This window comes from Drosophila virilis, chromosome 5 (genome assembly GCF_030788295.1).
Source record: "Drosophila virilis strain 15010-1051.87 chromosome 5, Dvir_AGI_RSII-ME, whole genome shotgun sequence".
NCBI lineage: Eukaryota > Metazoa > Arthropoda > Insecta > Diptera > Drosophilidae > Drosophila > Drosophila virilis.
Genome location: NC_091547.1, coordinates 14,245,886 through 14,268,799, shown reverse-complemented (window position 1 = coordinate 14,268,799; position 22,914 = coordinate 14,245,886). Strand labels below are relative to the sequence as shown.

The following is a 22,914-nucleotide window of genomic DNA, read 5'->3' as shown; positions in this document are numbered from 1 at the left end:
GAGAGTACTCTCTTTTCATCAGTTTAAGCAATTGTGCTCAGTAAACTTAATAAACTGTTAATAAGATGTATAATACCACAGTCATCTGCAATTAGAGAAGCTTAAAGTAAAACTTCTTTATTTGTTTCTTTACCTCTTGGTGTTTTAAAAAACTATTATCAATGCAAGATATATATGTTTTTGTTTATGTTATGTTGTGTTCATGTTTTACGAATGGCATAGAATCATGGGATAATTCATATTTCAGAGTTCTATTAGGTTATTACTGGCTACCAATATGTGTTTTGTATCATATAATAGCAACAGTTTTAAGAAAGAACCAATTTAGCTTCAATGAAAAGCTTGTGCGTCTAAAAAGCGCTTACTCTTAATAGAGAACATAAGAAATTGAAAATCGTTGAAAACATTAAATATTTACGGTTTAATAAGTTCTATATACAGTTCCACGTTTATACATATATAACAACATGATTTTAATGTTTATTGTAAATTATTTGCATTTTTGCTATTAAGTCTTTTTAAAGATTTGTTGGGTGATGTTTAATATGTTTTATGTTGGGCGATATCTACTGTGTCTGCAGATTGTTGATAAGTGTATGGAAAGCTGATAATCGAATTTTTTATATAATATTTTGATTTTATTATTTGAGATCTTATATATATGAGATCATTTATATATGAGTTCTTATATATATACCTTCAAACTAATTTGCGTCGAGAGCTAGTTGCTTTGAAAATGTCAAAGAGTTGATTAAATAATTTGTGTTAACTAATATTCCTTGGCATTTCCACGAAGATTGGCTCCTTGTCTACGGTTTTGCCTCTAGATTAATATGGATTTTAAATCTGGCAACTTATATTAAATATATAATAACTATTTGTCCGTGGTTTGGCCTCTAGATCAATTTTGCATTAAGACCTGCAAATTTATTCATGGTCATAATTCTTGTGAAATGGTACCCTCACACATCCCATATAAGGTATAGGTCATAGGTCGAAACTTCCCGCTCGAGCTTCAACCAAGCCTATAACTTCGTCGAAATCATCGCGTAACCTGCTGCCATAAGAGAGAGTGCGAGAGGCATCTAGCGGCGTCTCTATAAAAGCATTCAAATTTTGGGAGCTGTAAATTGTCTGCGTTTTACTATTACCTAATTATAATGTAATTTAGCAATAAGGAATATCGGTTTTAATTTGCGTATATGCAATGTTATAATCTAGCTGGGTCCTCTAAATTTAAAGTTGCTAATAATTTCCAACAACACATTAGAGTGCGTTTATTAGCCGAATATATAGATTGTTTTGTACAATTTCTGTCCTTCGCCTAGATCAACAACGAATGAATGCATTAGATAAGCAGCTGCGACAATTGCAAGAGAGACTTGAATTTTGAATGTTTGTTAAAGTTGTTGCTGATGCAATGCGACTCATGTAGAATCTAACACAACCGTTTCCCGCTAAACTTTACACACAATTTATGGATTAGGTTTTATTAAAATGATCGGATAGAAAACAAAAAAAATTGCGATACACTTGCTCCGTTAATTTTCCATTTTTGCGTGCACCCTTATTATATGAGGTAGCCTCAGCGAAATTTAAGATATTTATTAAATTGCTCTCTCTCCCTCAAAAGAGTTCCTGTGTTCTTAACCCCCTCCCCTTGCTGCGTCTACATATTTGTATAATAAAAACATTTCAGCGCTGGCGATGGTTCAAATTGCAACTGTAACTTGCGTTTAAATTCCTTTTGCAAACGCTCTATTGAAGTAAGCAGTATTGTGCCTTAACCGAATGTCATGTATAATATTTAGTGTGTGTTTAATTAACATCGCTAAAAACGATTTCTTCGAATAAGAAAAAACTATCGGTTAAGGTACATCTCTAGGTTGATACATAAAATAAAAATACATAAAAGTGAGTTTTTTAGTTATTGAAGAAAAGTTAAAAATCGTATTAGTTTTATAATGTGGCATGTTAGGGCAATTAACGAGATTTGTTATCCAATTTATATGTTTATGAAAAATATCTAGTGTATTGGTATTTGTGTAATCAAGGTATATTTTTCCTTGACATTGCCTCAATAAATGATGCTTTTATAATATAAGGCTTTTGTTAATAGAAAGCACATCATAAACAATAAAAATCGCGTTTTCTCAATACGTATTGAATGCTATGTGTATTTAAAATAAGTCTAAATGATTCCTTGCGTGCTAAAAGGCGATACAAGTCTGACCTTTTAATGCTGAAAAAAATAAAAAAAAAAACTACTAAACGTTACCTGATAAAATAAATTTGAATAAAACCTTGCCTGATCTACTTGCATATGGACATTACATTACAAATAGGCATATATTTGTACATTGGTAGATATCTGTGTATATATGTATACGCGACACGTAAATTTGAGTATATGCATACATATATATGTGAATACATATTTATAAAAATTGTTCAGATATTCATGCGCGAAAATTCATCCATTTATAATTTTAGTATATTAATAATATGTGATTAATTCCATCTCATATAATAGTTCCACAACAAATTTATGGTTTACATAAAGTGTGCACATGTTTAAATAATACATTTTATATCTAAACTTAGAGATATCCTTTAGGTACCATCTATATACATATATGTAAATCATAGATATATACATATACATACATGTATATATACATATATGAATACAAGTACATATGTGCTGTGTACGCGCTAACAAGCCCACTTTTCACCTGTTACACGGTACTCGAAACTTGTGCTTGTTCGCATAATTCGACATTTATATAGGCACATGCATATATACATGTATATAAATATGAAAATTATGTATATACATTTTATTATGCTTGACAATATGATTGCTAATTATTACGTTAAGCCCATACAAATTGGAATAAAAAGTTAACCAAGCCAAAATATATATCCTCATATAACATATCCAATTGTCGACCCAAACATGTCCCTTTGTCAAGTTGGGTCTAAACTCTTACGAAGAGCTCGTAGTTCCCATCGATGCCTGCCAAAAATGAATGCTTAAACGATTTTATTTTATATTAATAATTTAATTTGTAAGAACTGGTCATATTTGACCCTTTATTCTAATTATCTCCTATTGGTTCAAATAACAAAATATAAATATTTAATTTACATTATGATAAATAAACAATAAAACCGAACAATATGACTATATATATACATATTTTATGAAATATGCATATGTGTTGCAGATGTCTCAACAAAATAATACCTTATGCAACGGCTAAATAGGTTTAAATACATATGTTTTAATGTAAATTTGTATTTGCGTAGATTAATCTTAAACAGTCGCTTCGAGGCAACTTGAACGGAGTATTGGAATTGCATAAATTGGTTATAAAAATCAATTTAGTACCTAATTGATAGACTCTGTTATACTGGAGCAAAACGGAGAAAGTACTAGGGGTGCAGAGTCCCCCGACGCCAACCAAGAGAATCGAGCGACGTGTTGGTGGACGCCGTGGACTGCTATGGGTTGCTTTGGCTCTCCCACTTCGAAACAGTCTGATGTAAATTCGGAGGATTCAAAAAGCCAAAAGCGCAGAAGCGATGCCATATCAAGGCAATTGCAGAAGGATAAACAGCTTTATCGGGCCACACACAGACTTCTCTTATTGGGAGCGGGTGAGTCCGGTAAATCAACTATAGTCAAACAAATGCGGATATTGCACGTCGATGGATTTTCTGAACAAGAGAAAAAACAGAAAATTGATGATATTAAAAAAAATATTCGTGATGCTATATTGGTAAGTAAGTTTGTTTGTTTGACAGCTCTCTTTATATATATATATCTTCATATCAGCTAAAACATAATTGTTATTTGGCTTGGGGTTTTTTAGAACGGATTTCATTTTATTTGTCCTGGTCAGCTTGCCATTATACGGGCTGATGAGAGTTTAAGTTATTAGCTATTATTTATCATTGGACACCTATTTATCATATTGGGATCTCTATGAATTACATCACAAACTTGTATCACCAATTTGTTCACAAACTCTCTAAACAAATCCTTATCCTCTTGGTAAATCAGCCTTATCCACATCAAATACAAAAATAGCATAAAAGCGCATAAATATTGTTTACTATTGTTTAAAATATTACATTGTGTTTACTCTCTCAATATGTATTTCTTATTATTTACAGACTATTACTGGAGCCATGAGCACACTAAATCCACCTGTAGCTTTAGAAAAGAAAGAGAATGAACCCAGAGTGGAATATATTCAGGATTACGCCTCTAGTAAGAATACATAAAATTAGTTATTACATTTTTTTTGCTGGTTTTCATTTAGCTTTGATTACCCATTAATTAAGCCCTTTGCTTAGTGCTCTACCGACTGATAAATATTTTAGATATAAAGCTTTTTTTTATTAAATATCATTAAACAAATTATATGTGTTGTTCACTTTAACCTTCAACCATCAAAACATTTTTATTCTTTTTGATACACTATATTTTTTATTTATTTTTGTTGCAATTTTTGTGATCGCAATATTTTGGCTCGATCTTAAGAAGAGGTCATGAGTAGTAATCCTGCAATATTTGGTGACTTTAAATCTAAAATATAATGGAATATATCTTTGCCGCTTGCCTGGGCAGTGGGCGTTGCCAAAAGATTTTTGGTTGAACTTTAAAGGAGGTAATCCGTATTTTTCCTCTTAAATTTACTTACTGAACATTTCAAACTAGTAGCTTGCTTGTATTTACACGCTCATTCACAAGGATATTCATCAAGTCTCTCGTCGCTCAATGGCTGCAAAAAATTCCTTCATCCGGACAAGTCGAATATTGCATAGCAGCATATTTTAATTTTGTCACGAAATGTGTGAATGAGACGTCTTCCATAAAGCATATTTATGCCTATGCATAAATATACACTTATGTGCTCTATACATTAATGAGAGAGCACTGAAAGTAAGTCAAATCTGTACTGAGAGCAAAGCATAGGCCAGCAATGCGACTCTGTCCTTTGAGCGAGTGATAAACACGAGCGAAACAAAGTCTATATGGGACCTCTGTGGTCCCTACTATTTTTGTACTTATTCCATCTATATGTTCTAAGTCAGTGCAAGTAGTTAAGCAGACATGCAATTGACACACAATTATTTGACATTTCAGTGGTACAAAAAAAATGATGAAAAGGAAAATCATATTTCATTGTCATTGTCATCGTAATTAAAAAAACATTTCAGGAATGATATTGATTATTAAATTTCCGCAGCGTCAAAAAAAATAATATCGAAATTATTCATTCGCATACTTACCATATGAAAAAATACGAAAACATTCTTAAATATTAATGTTTTCAGTGCAAACTTAATTTACCACATTTTTAAAAATATACAAAAATCAGATACGTTTTGCAGCATATCTAAAATTAATGTGAACTACATTGGTTTGTCAACGGCAAGAAGAGACCATATTTATCGAATGAACATTTTCAAAACTTAGTTTTATAAAGTAAAAATATTTAAAAAAACTAAAAATCGTATTATTTTTGATCAATTATCATTATTTTTAGTGATTTAATGTTTCAATGATGAGTAGGTGTCAAACCTCAAAAGTTTACTAATGAATTCGTTTATCATAGACGGGTTTCCCCTTCTAGAGTTTTTATGTTGAACTCGCTTGCTTACCATTGTAGCTTAACTTATTGCCCAACTTCTTTTAATCTAGGTCCAGACTTTAACTATCCTCCTGAATTTTATGAGCACACAGAAGAATTATGGAAAGACAAAGGGGTCCTTCAAACCTACGAGAGGTCAAATGAATATCAATTAATTGACTGCGCAAAATAGTAAGTAATATATCATTTATGTAAAGCTCACAAATTGTTTTCGGATATTTCCGAATATAGTGTGTAACAGGCCGAAGGATGCATCTCCGACACATCTATCCACCCATGGCCGTCTGTCCGTCCGTGCCTGCGTATTTCTAAATACGTCGATCTCAGAATCCCCAAAAACTAGACTTGAAATTTAGAATGTAGGTCTAGTGCATGCGCAGTACGAGTTCCTTTCCGATAACTTGCCCCGTTTCCAAGCAATCGATTTAAATCGACATCGAAAGCTGATTTTGAGAACATGTTTTAAGTCACCAAATTTTACATTTTGCTAGAATTATATATATATATCAAGTTACTTTCAATTTGTAGCTATCGTACAACCGACTTTCTTAGCCACATGTTTACAAGGATATTAAATCTGCGGCGTGCCGATTTTTTTTTTTAAATAAAGAAATGTTTATATGTGAATTTGGTGAATTTGTCTTTTCTTTACATTAAAGCTTTTTGGATCGAGTTAGCACAATTAAGAATCCAAATTATACCCCTAATGAACAAGATATTCTTCGGTGCCGTGTTTTGACTTCTGGAATATTCGAAACAAGATTTCAGGTGGACAAAGTTAATTTTCAGTGAGTTATATTACGTATATACTTTATTATCGTTTTTAAATGTCTCAACTTTCTAACTCTATAGTATGTTCGATGTGGGAGGACAACGCGACGAGCGTAGAAAGTGGATTCAATGTTTCAATGATGTTACTGCTATTATATTTGTAACGGCATGCTCAAGTTATAACATGGTTTTGCGTGAGGATCCCACTCAAAATCGGCTTCGTGAATCCTTAGACTTATTTAAGAGTATTTGGAATAACAGGTATCATAAGGACTACCAAAATTGTTTATTGTTTTAATTCTTTTTAATTTTAGATGGCTACGCACAATTTCTATTATACTTTTTCTAAATAAGCAAGATTTGTTAGCAGAGAAAATTAAGGCTGGAAAAAGTAAATTGTCGGAATATTTCTCCGAGTTTAACAAATATCAAACGCCAAGTAAGTAACATAATCGATATTAAAAAAAAACTTAAGCCATACTTAATCATTACTTAAGACTCAACAAAATCTCAACTGATTATGAGAAGCAAATAAACCCTTTTAATAGAGATGTATTATTGATTATGTATTACTTAGGATAATGCTGATTTTCATTATACCTATAGGAGTAGGTAGTTTGAAAAAAATGGCAACACCTCGTCCATGCAGAAAGTCCACGCAGAAAGCCCATCCTGGTCTGCCGCATAAACGCCCGCATTTAGCCATTCAACTATAGTGCAAACCACTACTTTGGGCTATTGCATCCCGCACTAGTCCAGTGTAATCCGCACATTTAAAATGCGCGACATTATCACATAGCCAACAAGATATGCTCGATTGGCTTGCCGTAATTTTCTGTTGGCAAGCTTTTATGAAGTCCATTATTATGGGATTCTACAGTAATAACGCAGTCAAATGTAGGAAGCGGCGAAAAATATAATTTGATCACGTTTAAAAAGGGCGCATGAGTGTGATCTATTTGTTGATTGTTGCTTGGTCACGAGGTCTTGCACACCGAGATACTACGTCAGTTCGCTTGAAAGAGAACGTTTGAGATGGTTTGCTTAATGTTTAATATAACTATAATTAATAAGAATTAAACTTACCATTTAGAAATTCTTGTGAAATTCTTTCACACCTAGGTTATATATTGTTATGTATAACTAATAGATGTATATATTTACATTATTTTCTTATCAAATATTTAATCTGTTTATAGGTGACGCAATAATGGAATCTAATGATGACCCAGAAGTAATAAGAGCAAAATATTTTATACGGGACGAGTTTCTGGTAAGCTCTAAGTAATCAAATAACAATAAATTGAATTGTACAATTTGTATATTTCAACAGCGTATATCGACAGCAAGTGGAGACGGAAAACACTATTGTTACCCACATTTCACATGCGCCGTTGACACAGAAAACATAAAGCGAGTTTTTAATGATTGTAGGGACATAATTCAAAGGATGCACCTGCGTCAATATGAATTGTTATAGGTTATCCCTATCACCGTAATTCAAAAAAATAAAGTGAAAAATATATTATTGAATTACTGTTTTAAATATAATATTATCAAATGTAATTTGTATTTAAATAGTCCCTTGAAAAATAAAAGCGCTGCATTTAGATCTGGTATGACCTTTCACAAAACTCAACATTAAAGAAGAATAAATAAACATGTTATTAACAATTGTACTTGTTTTTATTAGTATCGCTTTATATCTAAACATATTTGATTAATTTTCCTAAGTATTGAGCATAATTTTTATTATAATATTCCCCTAACACAAAGCAAATATGAGTAAGTTATACTTCAGATAGTAAGTCTAGATAGAAGTTAAAATATTTATAACTACACCAGAGGATTAAGGAGGCCAAAACTGACGGAAGCCTTATCAATTTCGTCAAAGTTTCTTTTAATTTTACTTTTCCAGGCATTCTTGTTGTATATTGAAACCTTTCTTACCAGCACAGGCCGCGATGCATCATGGGCGTTATTGCTCTCTGATGTAAAATCTCGTAAGTCGCGTTCTGTATTGAAATCCTGTTGAGACTTTAGTGCTTGTCCTTTGAACATGAATGCCACTCTGAAATAGATAGTTCAACTTAAATTAGTCTCTAATCTAATATCATGTTAAGATTTTTTTTTTGCAATCAGAAATTAGTGTTCAACAAATAGCCTAATATTCCCACTGATGCGTCGTAAATTTCATGAGCAAAGAATCACTCCTCGGTATCCTAGCTAGACTATCACAAGTTTAACGCTCTTATATTTCCCAGGATCGGTCTTTATTTGGCCGGGTTATGGCCATTTACATTTTTGGACAAACAGTATTTGCAGTTCGTCTTATCTGCTTATCTAGCCATATCGGCTTCGTTTTGGGCGAAAATTCAGTCAAACCCCATGGTTCCTAGATGACCCACATATCCTTGGTTTTACCATACCATTGATATAGTCCTGGTGAACCTACAGTACCAAGTCCATGCAAAATATAAATACACATGCGTTTCTTTCAGCCGACCGTCCCTATATGGTTCCTATCATATTCCATCAAAATTCGCTTAAAAGCATTGTCCACAATTAAATTGAGGTTTAAAAATTAACGGTTGCAAAATACCATAACACTGTGACCGGCCGTTGGGATCTCCTTTTTAAATCAAAATTCAGCTGAAGTACCAGGCGAACAGAAATGCCCAGCAGGTAGATACACAGAAAAATTTAGTTTAACAGTCAACTGTTAAACAGCAGCTGTTATTTAACAGTTCACTGTTAACCAGCCGCTGCAGCTGTTACTTAACATACCCCTGTTAACAGCCGCTGCTACGAAGGGGCGTTAGATTTGAATGGAAATTAAGCAAAAATACCAGGCGAACAGAAATGCCCAGCAGGTAGACGAACTAAAATTTTTGTGAATCAAAAATTTCATTGCATACCCAAACGGGGCGGGCGGAGGAGCAGCTGCGTGCTCAAGTTTTAATGAAAATTCGGCTAAAGTACCAGGCGAACATAAATTTCCAGTAGGCAGTCGAACTAAAAATTTTTTAATAACAATTTCATTGCACCCTAACAAGTTATTTAATTGTTTTTAACAGTTAACTGGTAAATCAACGATCGTAAATTTGAATGACAATATTCTATAAAAGGGGCACTGGAAGCAAGAAATCATACATATTTCTGGACCGATCTGATCCTTTAGGTTCACCAGGACTATATCAATGACATGGTATAATCAAGGATATATGGGTCAACTAGGTACCATGGATTTGGATTGGGCTGTTGCTGGGGACGGCTGAAAAAATCATTCATATATTGTTACTACTTCGGTCATTTAGGTTCGCCAGGACGATATCTTTGGTATGGTAACACCAAGGATATATGGGTCATCTAGGAACCATCGGATTTTGTTGTCTGTTTGCCGCATTGCTGGTCAGCGATATTTATATTTAGATGTTAATATCTAAAACAGAACCTCGTATCGTCTTATTGTCGCGCACGTCGGCCAATATTTAAACTAAGGAGAAATTAGTCGCCTTTATTGTTCGAAGCGGAATGTAATTAGTGTTGAATGACAGGATTCAGGACATCTCCTAGTTGGAAACTCCCTTTTAGTTTTATTTCTAATTTGTCAGTAGTTTTATCCAACAGTTCGTCCATTATCATGTCAGCGAGGCCTAGGGAGGCCAGTAATCCCATTGGCATTTCTTTCAATTGTGCATATATTTTGTCCTTATATTCAAAACATCGATTTTGGTAATATTTATTTAGGTGTAGCTGTATGTTCTTTTATTTTGGTTAATTTTCGTTTTATTCTGTCCAGTGCCAATTTCCATGGGCGTACTGGAATAAAAGGGAAGGCCTTTTATTTAATCGCGAGATGAAATTTTGACTATTTCGCAAGAAATGCTTCTATGTTTGGCGTTTTGCTTACGAATCATTCTCTTTGAGTGTTCTTTTTTCCCAGAGCAAGGCTGCGATGATCTCTAAATTTGTTGTGTTCCGTTGCTTACCTTCACTTGAGTTTGGTTTTCATTTTGTTAAATATCTTTTGTTTGCCCTCAAACTGTTTTGGAATAATTTTTGGTAATCAACTGTTCTACGATTGTTTCTGCTATTTCTATATATTTGATTTGTTTGTTGCAGCATGTTCTTGGACTCCTTCGATGTCCTGCTCTCGACCTTAGTCAATAGATGTTACACGGACACTTTTAATTTTACGAACGTTGTGACAAATACAGTCAACCGCCAAAAATGCTAACAAAAAAATAAATAAAGCTTTTTGAAAATTAAAATAATAATAATATATTAAAAAATATCTGATAATACGCTGTTGTAAGTTTTAGTACTTACCTCAGGACTAATTGTCCATCAATTATTTCCCAGAAGGCTTACGTAAAAGAAGAAAATACATATTAATTTTGTCTTTTAAAAATTTTAAAGCAATGATTAAGAATTCTAGAACTTACAGTTTTCACCAAAAACACCAAAACGTAAACAATAATACAGAAATTACCTTTTGTTTTTCATTAGTAGAAAATATATTGAAAATTTTTGTGCAGTACTCATTATTATTTTATTGCAACTTATTAAATGGCCCCTCTGCCAAAAACTAATTTGTTTTTAAATTACCATTAAACGCAATACGTACTCACAATTTATCCAAACATATCAGATCATTTAAATTAAGTGCAGGAGCGGCTATCTTCTTGCAGGCATATGGCTTACGACTTGAAGATATGTATATTGGAATTTGATGAGGAAATCTTGAAGAAAAGAATATTTCCATAACTTTCGCGCGAACGCTCCTAGCACACTTAAGTTTTTCTACAGAATAGCTTCAATAAGACCATCTAGCAACTCTTCGTGGTTCGTATTGAGAACATTGTATGAGGAATTCTCTAGGGTCTTTTGACGTCTCTGGGTGGCAAGTGGATAGACCGTTTTCAATTCTGGGATTGTAAACGGTCTTGCTATGGAAGAGACCTTCTAGTCTTCTATATTTTGGTCCAGCCTTCAAGCCCTGGACACTGGATGGGCGTCTGCCTTCTGGGATCGACTTTTCAGAAGTGTATAACCGGTGTTGCTGTTTCTACGATCTCTAGCAAGCCCCCATATTCTCAAAAATCTTCCGAAGAAATATGCTATCTCATCTTCAGGCTGTGGAGGCTTTTGACGACTATCAGTTTATGTTCCGAGGAACTGCTCTACTGTATTGTAAGACACATCAGCAACGCCTTCGAATGGCTTTGGAGGGTGTCGTTCTTGAAGGGAGGTAATTTACTGTGGAGGCCAGGGATGCCCGTTCCGGAATGTCTACGATTCCGCATTTCTGGCGTCAAGCAGCAGGCGAGTGCTCCGCCTCACTACCGAATATCGCCCTAATATCAAGAGGATGCAGTAAGCCACGTAAATTGACCATTTAGTGTTTTGGTAGTTCATGTAAAAGCTCACCCAGACGTGTCCACACTGCCATCTTTATGACATTGTCAAACCATTTCTACCACTTTAACGGCGCTTAACACGAATTCCATTGATGGAGCTCGTAATTCTTCCATCCTCACCACATGAGATGGGACTATAAATTATGTCCACGCCGTATAGCTTGTCATTTACGATGCTTTGTCATCATTTATCAAACAAAAAATGAATGTAAGGTTATTAATTCAGTTAACCAATACATTCTTCTTTAAACATTAGTACTTCTCGGCTTTCTGGTAAATCTTAACAAGATTTTAAGTTCTAAAACACAATTCTCATATTTCAAATTTACCAGTGACCTCTATGTTGTCCTCTGGCAGTCGTTTCGCCCAGTTTTCTCTTCTAATTTACCATTTTTCTACATTTTACATGAGTTCAGGCTATACAAATATCAATAACGTTGCCCGTAAGTTTTCCCATAAGAAGCAACAAGCGTCAAAGTTCCAAAAGAGTTTTGCCATATGCTTTGTGATGACTAATCGACTTTCCTTTCGATAAATATGGAACTATCGATATCACAAGAAGCTGACAATATAGCAACGATATAGCAACAAAGGAATTCGGTAAATTTAATATATAATATAATATAATTGTATATAATATTAATATACTAATAATATGTAAAATTCAATAAAGCGTTCGGTCGATTCGGCGGAACTTGATTATACTGAATGTTGCATCATCGCACATAAAAAAGAGTAAGATAAAATATAATATATATGCATATAACCATTTACCATCACTTTTTAACCCTTACGGCAAGCACCCAAAAAGCTCGTCTTAGTGTTCAATCAAATAGTTTATTTCCTTTGTGAATTTATACATTTTACTTTTTCAGATACGGTTTTAGTATATTTCCGTTTTCTATCAATAATAGTTAGCTTTTTTTATTAAGTGCCCCCCACCAATACTGTCTAAATTACGCTTCGACGTTGATTGTAAATTACTTATTGGATAGCCTTTTTTTCGTTGTGGTAATGATAATAATAGTTTAGAAAATAAGTTGTAAATATTATTTAATATAAACTCTCTGGTTGCTTGAGGAATATTGTAGTAGCCAATATATATCTGTACAGTTGAAACATCTGAATAAAAAATAAAAAAAGTACAAAAGTAAAAAATTAATAACAAATATCTGAGGAAATAATATATTTTTAATTTCGGAATATTAAAGATAAATATATTAAATTAATATTATTATATGTGCAGATATGCAGTTGGGTCGATTAGAAAGTTATTTTATAAGCCGAAGGAAATGTTAAACAAATGATATAAAATGTTATAATTATTTTTATTGGTTAATAAAAACCCATAGTATAACGTAAGTCAAAATTCAGAACTTGTTGATACTCAGGTTTTTTTAAACTCCATTGTCAATTAGTCTGTGTCTGCTAGAAAGCAGACACACCTCATTCATAAATATATTTTTGCATCGATGTGTGCAACGAATATACAGGATGAGTCAAAGTCTTACTCGATCCCTTTAGCCAATACACCAAATAATAAATATAAATTTCGTGGCAACACGAAAATATCGAAATTATTGTGACCACGGACTGGTTGCCTCGTTTTTAGAATCGTTGAAACGCCTGGTTTTTCGTTGTGGACCAGTCTTGCACATCTATTGTGAGAATGCCACAAGATGCCATCCGATAATATTCTGAAGAAATAACTTTTCATTTTATTCCACCAAGTGCTCTACACTTTGGCAGTCTTTGGGAAGATGCTGTTAAGAGGGTCTGCTGGTGCGTAACTTCGCGAATACCCGGTTTCCCTTTGACGAGCTGATGACCGTTGTTGTTGAGATAAAAACAGTACTGAACTCTCACCCGATGTCACCGCTATCATCTGATCCCAGCGGCTTAAGCGCTTTCACTGCAGGACACTTTCTTAATGGAACTTCACCACCGCATTTGGACTGAGCGTGAGACTATCAGCAAAAACACCTCCCACGTAGATTCTTACGATCAGATAACGGCTGTCAAAAAGCTATTTTGGCGTCGTGTTTTTGTGGAATATGTGAACGAGTTCAGAGCTAGGACAAAGTAGAATCTGACGAGTGGCCCTATGGTTGTCATACACGAGAACAACCAACCGACTCTGCATTGAAAATTAGGTGCGTGGACTCGGATTGTTCGTGTCATACACTGCTTCCGGACGCTGTTGCGTAAAATAATCATGCAAAGTCGTCTCAGAGTTATTTAAATCACTTTGAAATACTAGAGACCACATTTTCATTAAACAGGTTATTTTTGTATTTTCTCCAAGGTTGTGGAGCCAAGCATTTTGGAGCTTATTTTTTTAAGCTTCGCAAGTAAAACTGATAACTTTATCACCTTACGCTGCGAAACCAAGATTATGCCCCACGCAATCAACAACTAGAACGTAAGAACAAATAACCAAATTAGCCGAAAGTGTAAATACTATTAATAGACTTACTTAGACTTATAAGCAAACTAAACGGAGAACTTCTATGAAACATTGTGCGCATGGGAAAGATTTTTAATTTCAACATTTAAGTCTTCAAGCCCTTAGGCCTCTATGGCCTCTCTCAGAATCTTATATATTTTATACCCATTTAAAAAGAATCTGCGTCAGAATTTTACATTTTTATACCCATTTTAAATGGGTAAAGGGTAGAAGGAATCATCACCGACCCCAAAAGTTATATATGTTGTTGGAAAGCATTAATAGTCGAGTCGATCTAGCGACGTCCGTTTGTTTGGCGATTTTTAAGTGGAATACTGGAAGGGTCCCTTCAGGGTATACAGTCTAACCCGAAGGAAGGAATACGCCTCGCGAACATGGCGATACAGTCCCATCTGTGTATTGGTGCTTACGTCAATTGCATTCTATTGCACGCAGCAGTGTTTAATCTTTGTAATCGGTACTTTTTGGTGTTGTTTAATTAATATTTTACTTAGTGTATCCTTTTAAAACTGATACCCTTTAAAACTGAAACTGATAAAACATACAGACGGACTAACGGACATAGCTATATGTCGGCAGTCGACGCCCATATGGGGTCGCAGATGTATCCTTTATAAATCTCATAGAAAAATTAGAATACCAACCACAAGCCTATTAAAATGTCTCGTGTTCTGTCTTAGTGTTATGTTATAAAAATGCGGTAAAAAATTAAAAATAATGTTAGCTCATTTTTTGTGAACAAATTAAACATCCGCAAAACGTTGTGAACCGCGCATAACCTACTGAGGTGTTTTAATATTAATTTGTTTGTCCAGAGTTTTGTGTACTGCGTTTTTTGAAAACTCGTAAGGTAATATTTGAAGAGTTCAAATTTTCGAATTGAATTCACAATGGCAACGGCGAATATTTTGTTAGAGCATTCAATTTTGAATTGGCAAAGAAGACTTCGTTTATTCCCGAAAATTCATAGCAAAGTTTAAGGTGCGAGTATTGCCTGGCTTCACGGATTGTAGTTAAAGTGTACGACGACTTTACGCAAACGTGTCTTTTTTATCTTCTGCGATTTCGTTATTTATGTTACCGAAAAATGTCTTAGTCGCTGTACGAACACATTATTGGACACTGTTTATAGCGATGCAGTTACGTTAATAAACTTTTACAGTGATGTTCACAGCCATTTTCTTTTAGTGCTCTGTGTCATCAGTCAGTCAATAACGTCAATAAATTTATAGAATGTATATTTTTGACTTTCAAGCAATTTTAACGATAATTTGACAATAAACAGTTTTCCATATTGTAGATTAAAAGAAATCAACAGCTCAGTTGTTTCAGTTCCACAGCCTACAGTGTTTGATAATTTCTATTTGCAGCAAAATTATTAGTTCGAAAAAAGCATTTATAAATGCTTAAATATTTTGAAACTGATTCCATATAGTTATGAAACAAAATTTAATTTATTCAACAGTGCACAATGAAATCTAAGAAAAGACTGGTGGATTCACTTTGGCATTTGTTCATTTTATACCATATGAGGCTTAGAAAGTAGATACAGGGTGTTCATAACATTGTGAAATAATGAAACGTTTTTAGGGCGAGTCTCTTAATTGAATACCCGTTATTATTAACAAAGTGGAACTCTATTCTGAGTAACCCTGTGTAAGGAATAAAGGCATTTTTATTATACCCTGCACCCATTGGAAATGGGTATAATAGTTTTGTAGAAATGTATGTAACAGGAAGACAGAATAAGCTCGTCCCCATTAGGAATATATGTTCTTGGCCAACATCAAAAGCCGAATAGATCTAGCTAGTTTTTTAAAAAAAATCTTTAAGGTTTTAAAGGCTAAAGTCACCAAATTCGACAGGCAGATCCTTGAATAGTCTATACATATCAGTTTATCAGTTTAGTTTAAGAAGGCTGAATGATCTTTAAAAGCTGGCAAAATTTATATGTATTTATCTTGCAATAAGTCTCAAAAGCATTAGAAAAAACGAATTCCCCCCAAAAATATTAAATCTACAATTATATATGCAACGGTAACAAATCAGATTCTATTCCAGTCCATTCCGTTCCGTTAAATATATTATAAATATACGTATATATATTTTTATATTTGTACCTTGCATTTAATAGACAGGGTATTTGCTAGTCGATTTCTGTCAAACATAGCGTTTTATGTACTTTTGCTGCTCTTAACGCGTCACTTTAACCATATTTTCTATAACATGTGGTAAATACTTTAGCAAACAGAGCGTAGGAATTACATATTTATGTACATACATATGTGTGTACTATTTATATGAATTTGTATACGTGTATTTGAAACATATGTTAACGTTAATTTTTGTACTATGTTATTAAAGATTAATATCCATCCGGGTATTTTTATCAATAGAATGTTTTCAACGTTATTAGATATCTCTATGTATGCTGGTGGATTCCCACGCACGGTAAAATGTTAAAATGTTTTGCCGACGTCTTCCGATTGCTAAAACTTGAAGTTTGTAAAAGGTTTGTGGTTAGGGCGAAAAATATACGGATTGAATATCTTAAAAATGCAATCATAAAGAATCAAAACCCCATATACAGTCAGTTTGCAATTTATTTTATAGATTTGGTACAGACTGACTCGCTCGTTTTGGTTATCTAAACAGTTTTAGCTCTCTTAACGCAAGGCTTACACAGAACTATTGTTAAATGCAATAGCCATAGTGAGTAGTTTTTTTTTTACTATAGTTGCGAATTGTGTACAAAGTCTAATGGCGAAATGCGAATGAGCGGCAGATCAGGACAGGACGTAATTCTCAAACTGTGTATATTCAGCTTACAACACCGATCTGTTGTAAAAATTTTTGCCCGGAAATATACAGAAAAAATTGTACAATTTTTCTATTTTTTATTAGTATCTGACCACAAGAGAAAGTTTATTATTAATTTCGAATCAAACACTTAAGGACACATACACTATTTTTGATTATTTACTGTTGGTTTACGGTTAAATGCCTAATTTTTTTAATATTAGATGTATATTACAGTTTTATACAACATTTTGCAACATATACTTTTGACAGATTTTCAACTTGATGATATAATTAAGAAATTATGGTACAAATACTTTCACTCACTTATAAGGTATGTTCAAAACAATAAAAATGATACTCTTGTCCGTCGGGCATCACCTTTGGCTCTTCGAGCCATTCCATAATGTCACATACTTCCTTCGGTGCTGCTTGTTGTTCCTTTCGAGTCACACATTCCACCAGCGAGATTTTCATCTCCACGTACTGAACCAGATGTAAGTCCGCCAGTAATACCGGTAAAATTTAGTTTGTACTGTAATGATAGAAAAAAAATCTTAATAAGTTCAACAGGTACAACAATGGCGAATTCAAAACAATAAAAAAATAAATTTGTTTTCCTAGTTTGAGATTTTGAATAAAATATTTTATAATTCATTTGGATTGTCTGTATTGAACGTCATTCTTAAGTGCAAGAAGCCGAGTTAAACGTAACCTCGCGTCGAGTTAAACGTAACCTCGCGGCGAAGTTTAGTGGTCAACGCGTGCGCTCAGCTGGACAGTCGGTGAGCCGAAATAACACACTTAACACATTATGACGTAAAAGGCGAATTATTCAATTGAAGTGTAACCAGTGTTGGATAAGAAACGTTTTGAAGATTGTAAATTTTACATAAGTAGGATCTTGAGTGTTTCCAGCTTCCACCGCAATAATAGATCATATTTCGTACAAGGGTTGATCAAGGGTCAAACCGCACTTTGTAAACAACGTATAAAAAAAAGAGTTTTATTTCAAAATAAATTACCTTGTTTGCGCACTCAAAACAGTTCGAGACGACTTTATTTATAACATTCATAAGATTTTTTGTTTCTCTTATGACGTGATCAACCTTAACAAATGTTGCAGCCTTTCCGACTGTATGATCTTTTACTGTAAATTGTAGAGCTTGGACAAAAGTTGGCACTCTATCTAATATGCTTAGAAGGTCCTTTTTGTTATCACTTGCAGGTACCTGAAAAACACATTTAATTTTATTTAATTTCAATTAGGATAAATATTTTCCATTTATACCGCTAATAAATAAATAATATGTTTAAATTACTTGATTACATTACTTGCTTTCTTGAATATTCTTTATTTCATTGATCTCGAGCTGGAGACTTGAAATCTGATCACAGAGTAAGTTAATTAAAAAACAAGTAAGAGAGAGTCGGGGGGATGCTCTGAACCATCTTTTAGCAACGCCAAATTTAACGGTCGCTACCCATTTATTTGCCTTAGCAGTAATATAAATAAATTTAAAAAAAAATTGATCCCTCTATAACGGTGAGCACTTCTTGCAACCTCTACTCAACAGCCACATCAACAAAAAATAACTAATTTAAATAGCAGCACAGAAAACAATACAATCGCAAAAATGTACCATATAATTTTGTAATACCTGATATGAGAAATGGCGAAGGACTTTATAAAGTCGGTTGGCTTCTTCAGCAAAATATTCCGCTTGAGTAAACAAATCTTGTGTGGTTCGTAAAGAACCGTTTCCCTTCGTAAATTGATACATTAAAAAAGCCATAGCGGACATATTTTTTGCTCTTTTTAATATGTCGTTGTCATCTGATAAATCCTCTGTCCATTTTGAATCTCCATTGTTTTTACTATCTATGCCTGAGTACTCCACAATTTCTCTTTCATCTGAGGCCGTTCCAGGAGTTTTTGATGATTTTATTGTTGTTTCACATTTCTAAATAATGTAAATAGTTTTTAAAGTGGTAATGCAATTTGATTGTGCTTCGCTTACCTCTATTTGAGAGTCCATATCACTTTTAGTTGTGTCTACCGATGCAAGGATTTTTTTAGCTATCGTTGAAATCTCGTTCACTAACCACTTCCACATTCCCAAAAATGATTCAAAATTTTCATTTGCTGCGCTGCTGTTAGAGTATTTCCAGAGGATTTTAGCTGCAACAAATACTTGTGGACCATAGATTCGCAAGTTGATTGCCAAACATTTCGCATGAACCTGAAGGCCTTCCGTTGGTGCTATATGCTGCAACAACTTGCAAATATCGAATATATGATCACAGCAGTCGTGAAACTTGGTAGAACACTGATTTAGATTCTCAAGGTCATGTGCCATTGCCAAAACATAAAACGATTTCACAATCCTTGTACAAATGCTAAGCGATTCATTAAAGTCAGCTATTTGGCTCGATACAGACATAACAAGCTGCTTGCACAAATCTTGTAGACTTCCAAGCAAGCTCATTTCAGGTTCCCTGCCTTGTATTGGTACTCTTAAGCCTTTGTTATCATGGAAATCTTTTTTTAAATGATTGAGGTACATATCGAACTGCAGTTTACAGTTGTCACAGTAAATTAGTATATTCTTACGATGCTCATGACTAATGTAGGGAGAATCGGTAAAATCATGCGTTTTCTCAAACAACTTATCAAAAGCCACAGAAAGTTCCTCGCTAAGGTCCAAACTCTCGTAGGTCATATGTTTTTTAAAATTTGTATTTTTAATCATGTGGCTTCCGTCAATTGGCGGTAAGTTCTCTTCTTTTTTCCAATCGTCATCGTTAAATAAGGGGTAAAACGCATCTGCATTATTATTTCCCTCCTTATTGCTGTTACAATCATACTGTATGGATTGTAGTTTAAATTTCTTAATGAGATTTACAATACGTTTTATTGTCGTATATATGCTTTCATTTTCGTAATTCGAATTACCTCGCGCATTACGAAATGCCATATGCTTGGCCGAATCGAAAATACTATCCTTTATTACGAAATGTATTAAGTCCATTGCACGTCGTATTTGGCAAAACACTGTGTCCCGATTTTCTTTAACAATAACACAATCACTGTGTATTAGACTATTTTTTGATGATGTCAATAAAATTGATATGGACTTTTCGAGAATTTGACGAGCCGAGAACATTTGAGCACGCCGCCGCTCTTCCTTAAATGAATTCCGGTGATGCCCAGTTAGGTACGCTAGTTCAATCATTTCTGTGCCAAATATAGAAAACGCGCGAACAAATTCGGTAAAATTCATAACAGACTCCAGCTTTTCCAAACTTTCAGAAGCTCTCTTCTTTGCAGTGAGTAGTTTTTTAACCACAATTATGTCCACTAGCAGAAGAATTCGTGTTATTGCTGAAAGAAGTGATCTAGCTGCTAGTATAATAGCACCGTAATCTTTTAATGGCTCAGTATGATGCCGAAGTTCCATTCCACTTAGAGGCGAAGGGTCACATAACTGTTCAATGGACTTTCCTAAAAAAAAAAAGGCGACTTTATTCATATTTTGACAATACATTTAAAGAAACTAAGAAATAGATGTTGGAAAATGTTAGCTGTTTAAGATTTATGAGTTTGCTTTAAAATATAAATTATTCCAATATACTGTTAAAAATTATTCAAAAAACACCACCTAACTCATTTTACATTTTAGCAAAAATGATTGGTGGTTGTTCCCAATCAATCAATAAAGCTTAAAAACACGTAACGCGAAAGTTATTTCGAAGTTAATAACAACCGATAGCTAATTTTGGGGAGGACGAGGGGAATATAATAAAATGATGGGCCTTACCTGCATCCCTCGCCTCTCTAGCAGCCTCGTACATATCGACTTTTATATCCGTATTTTCCTCTGCAATTATTTCGCCAATTGTAATAAATCTTTCAACCGATATACTCAATGTATGTCCAATGTTTCCAAAAGTTGACATTATTTGCTCGTTGTCGATATCACGAAGTCTAAAGCGCTGATTCTGTAAATGACAAAACAATCCACAATTGATTATATATGTTGTAATACACGAAAATTTCAGCAAACCAACAGCTCTGTCGATTTAATCAAGTCTTGTTCCAACTTGGCAAAAGCCAAAATATTTCGCGTAGATTCCAGTTATCTGTCTGAAATAGGGTCCTCAATTTTGATATATTTAAGACAATTTGTCCTATATTATATAGGTAGGTTGCTAAAGATTACAAATCACATTAAAGCCGGTCACAAAGAGTATATTGGTGTTGTTGGATTGGCCATCAGAGTATAACTTTATACATACCTGTTTGCTCATTTATGACTGCGTCTGTTCGATTTTAAAATTATATCTATACGTCTTGAAATTCGATTTAATTATTTTGGTGGGAGGGCGTGTGTATATTTCATACGAAAGTAAATATGGCATTAAGTTAACATGCCTGTAAGGGTACAGGGTAGTCTTTGATCGGATACTTTCGACTAGAGCCTTGGTTTGTTACAAATTCCTTATAAATTATTTTACCCTTTACCAAATCGTTGTTATGAGTTTAAGATTGAGACGTTGGTTATTTAAAGGACCAGAAATGAACTTACATTAACATCAAGCGCAGATGGAGATAGGCCATACATTTTTATAGTTCCTTTGTTTTTTGTTTGTTTTTGTTTATTTTTCGCTGCTTAAAAAATTAATTTGTATTTTGAGATCCGCACATTTACATTCAGTGTGTATATAACTATTGATTTTTTGTAAACAGTCACTTTTCGTATTTTATATATTTTGATATTGACATTTATAAATGAATACTAGTAGTTATTATAAACAGTTAACATGAATTTAATTTATACACACATATATATATATATATTAAATGCATCTACAAAAACTAACAATGATGGTCTCCGAACACATTAAATCCGTATTTTTTTGCGCATACATACCTTCTGCGCAGTTAACAAAATATTTTGTACATAAAAGAACAGTTACCCTCGCAAGCATAACGCATATTTACAATCAAATTAATGTATCTTATATACACAAAGCCTATTTCATTGAAAAATAACTTCTTGTCACTTCTCGTTAAATTAAATGGTCATATCTGTAACAACAAAACTGATTCTAATATATAAAATAGTCACTTTCAAACCGATTACACCTATCGGGAGTTTCTTATTGGATTTATCCTGACCTAGCGGCCATGGCCAATTCAAATTTAATTTTTCCATTGCCACTTTATGCTGGGTCCTTTCGCGATAAATATGGTCCAGCATAGATAAATATGGCCAGACATTCTTCACACTCACCTGATGTGACTGCTCTGCTGTGTTCTAGCCTTCACATTGAGTCTATCAGAATACAATCAATTACTCTGAAAAAGTCATACAACGTTTGTCGAAGTGGAAGAGACGAGAAAGAAGAGGAACATGTTGAACACTCGTTCTGCTCCTGTTCTTCTTCTGTACAAATCTGTAGGAAATCCTAAAAATGTAATCCAAAATAAGCAAATTAGTAACAAACAGCCATCCTGAAGGCAGGCATTTAAAAAGTATGGTATTATCATTTTTATAATTCATTTTCTTAAATTAATCTCACATTTTTTTTTTGAGAAAACTCAAGCATTTAGTCCACAGAATAACAACAAGCGTATTTTTCGCTTCTTCCAGTAACGAAAAATATTACAATTTGTATTTTTTCAACTTCTTTCTCTTATTTATAAAATATTTTATAAATAACTTTCAATTATTTAAATAAAAAGAAAGCAATTTTTTTTATTTAATATGTGTGCCAAGTTACG

General features: G+C 33.6%; 2 protein-coding genes across 6 annotated transcripts; one reads left to right on the top strand and one right to left on the bottom strand.

The window, feature by feature from the left end:
• The first annotated feature begins 1,771 nt into the window (after window positions 1-1,771).
• Window positions 1,772-7,970, top strand: Galphas (G protein alpha s subunit). Of its 2 annotated transcripts, none has more exons than XM_015174395.3 (9): window positions 1,772-1,914; window positions 3,313-3,785; window positions 4,183-4,279; window positions 5,717-5,837; window positions 6,326-6,454; window positions 6,519-6,698; window positions 6,752-6,876; window positions 7,637-7,710; window positions 7,771-7,970. In XM_015174395.3, exons 2-9 carry the CDS (start codon window positions 3,510-3,512, stop codon window positions 7,915-7,917), a joined length of 1,149 nt encoding a protein of 382 aa, XP_015029881.1. In that variant the 5' UTR covers window positions 1,772-1,914; window positions 3,313-3,509; the 3' UTR covers window positions 7,918-7,970. The 2 variants fall into 2 exon arrangements, with proteins under 2 accessions (XP_015029881.1, XP_002049973.1); XM_002049937.4 differs by lacking the exon at window positions 1,772-1,914 and adding an exon at window positions 1,915-2,054.
• A 4,707-nt stretch (window positions 7,971-12,677) lies between these two features.
• On the bottom strand, window positions 12,678-22,767 carry alpha-Catr (alpha-catenin related). 4 transcript variants are annotated; one of them, XM_032436585.2, is made up of 7 exons: window positions 22,424-22,767; window positions 20,948-21,128; window positions 19,148-20,631; window positions 18,788-19,090; window positions 18,152-18,358; window positions 15,111-17,661; window positions 12,678-12,982 (listed from the first exon to the last, which is right to left on the bottom strand). In XM_032436585.2, the coding sequence occupies exons 2-6, from the start codon at window positions 21,084-21,086 to the stop codon at window positions 17,536-17,538; spliced, it is 2,259 nt and encodes a 752-aa protein (XP_032292476.1). In that variant the 5' UTR covers window positions 21,087-21,128; window positions 22,424-22,767; the 3' UTR covers window positions 12,678-12,982; window positions 15,111-17,535. The 4 variants fall into 4 exon arrangements, with proteins under 4 accessions (XP_032292476.1, XP_070066624.1, XP_070066625.1 ...); XM_070210523.1 differs by lacking the exon at window positions 22,424-22,767 and adding an exon at window positions 21,716-22,400; XM_070210524.1 differs by lacking the exon at window positions 22,424-22,767 and adding an exon at window positions 21,716-22,400 and having other exon boundaries at window positions 15,488-17,661.
• Window positions 22,768-22,914: the final 147 nt, after the last annotated feature.

Bases quoted from the DNA above. Each gene is read 5' to 3' on its own strand.
- Galphas (XM_015174395.3), top strand. From the start codon at position 3,510: ATGGGTTGCTTTGGCTCTCCCACTTCGAAACAGTCTGATGTAAATTCG. The intron at 3,786-4,182 runs GTAAGTAAGTTT...TATTATTTACAG, and splicing joins ATATTCGTGATGCTATATTG to ACTATTACTGGAGCCATGAG. The intron at 6,699-6,751 runs GTATCATAAGGA...TTTTAATTTTAG, and splicing joins AAGAGTATTTGGAATAACAG to ATGGCTACGCACAATTTCTA.
- alpha-Catr (XM_070210523.1), bottom strand. From the start codon at position 21,751: ATGTATGGCCTATCTCCATCTGCGCTTGATGTTAAT. The intron at 21,129-21,715 runs GTAAGTTCATTT...TGTCATTTACAG, and splicing joins CATCTGCGCTTGATGTTAAT to AATCAGCGCTTTAGACTTCG. The intron at 18,359-18,787 runs GTATTACAAAAT...TGTGTTTTTCAG, and splicing joins TTCGCCATTTCTCATATCAG to GTACCTGCAAGTGATAACAA.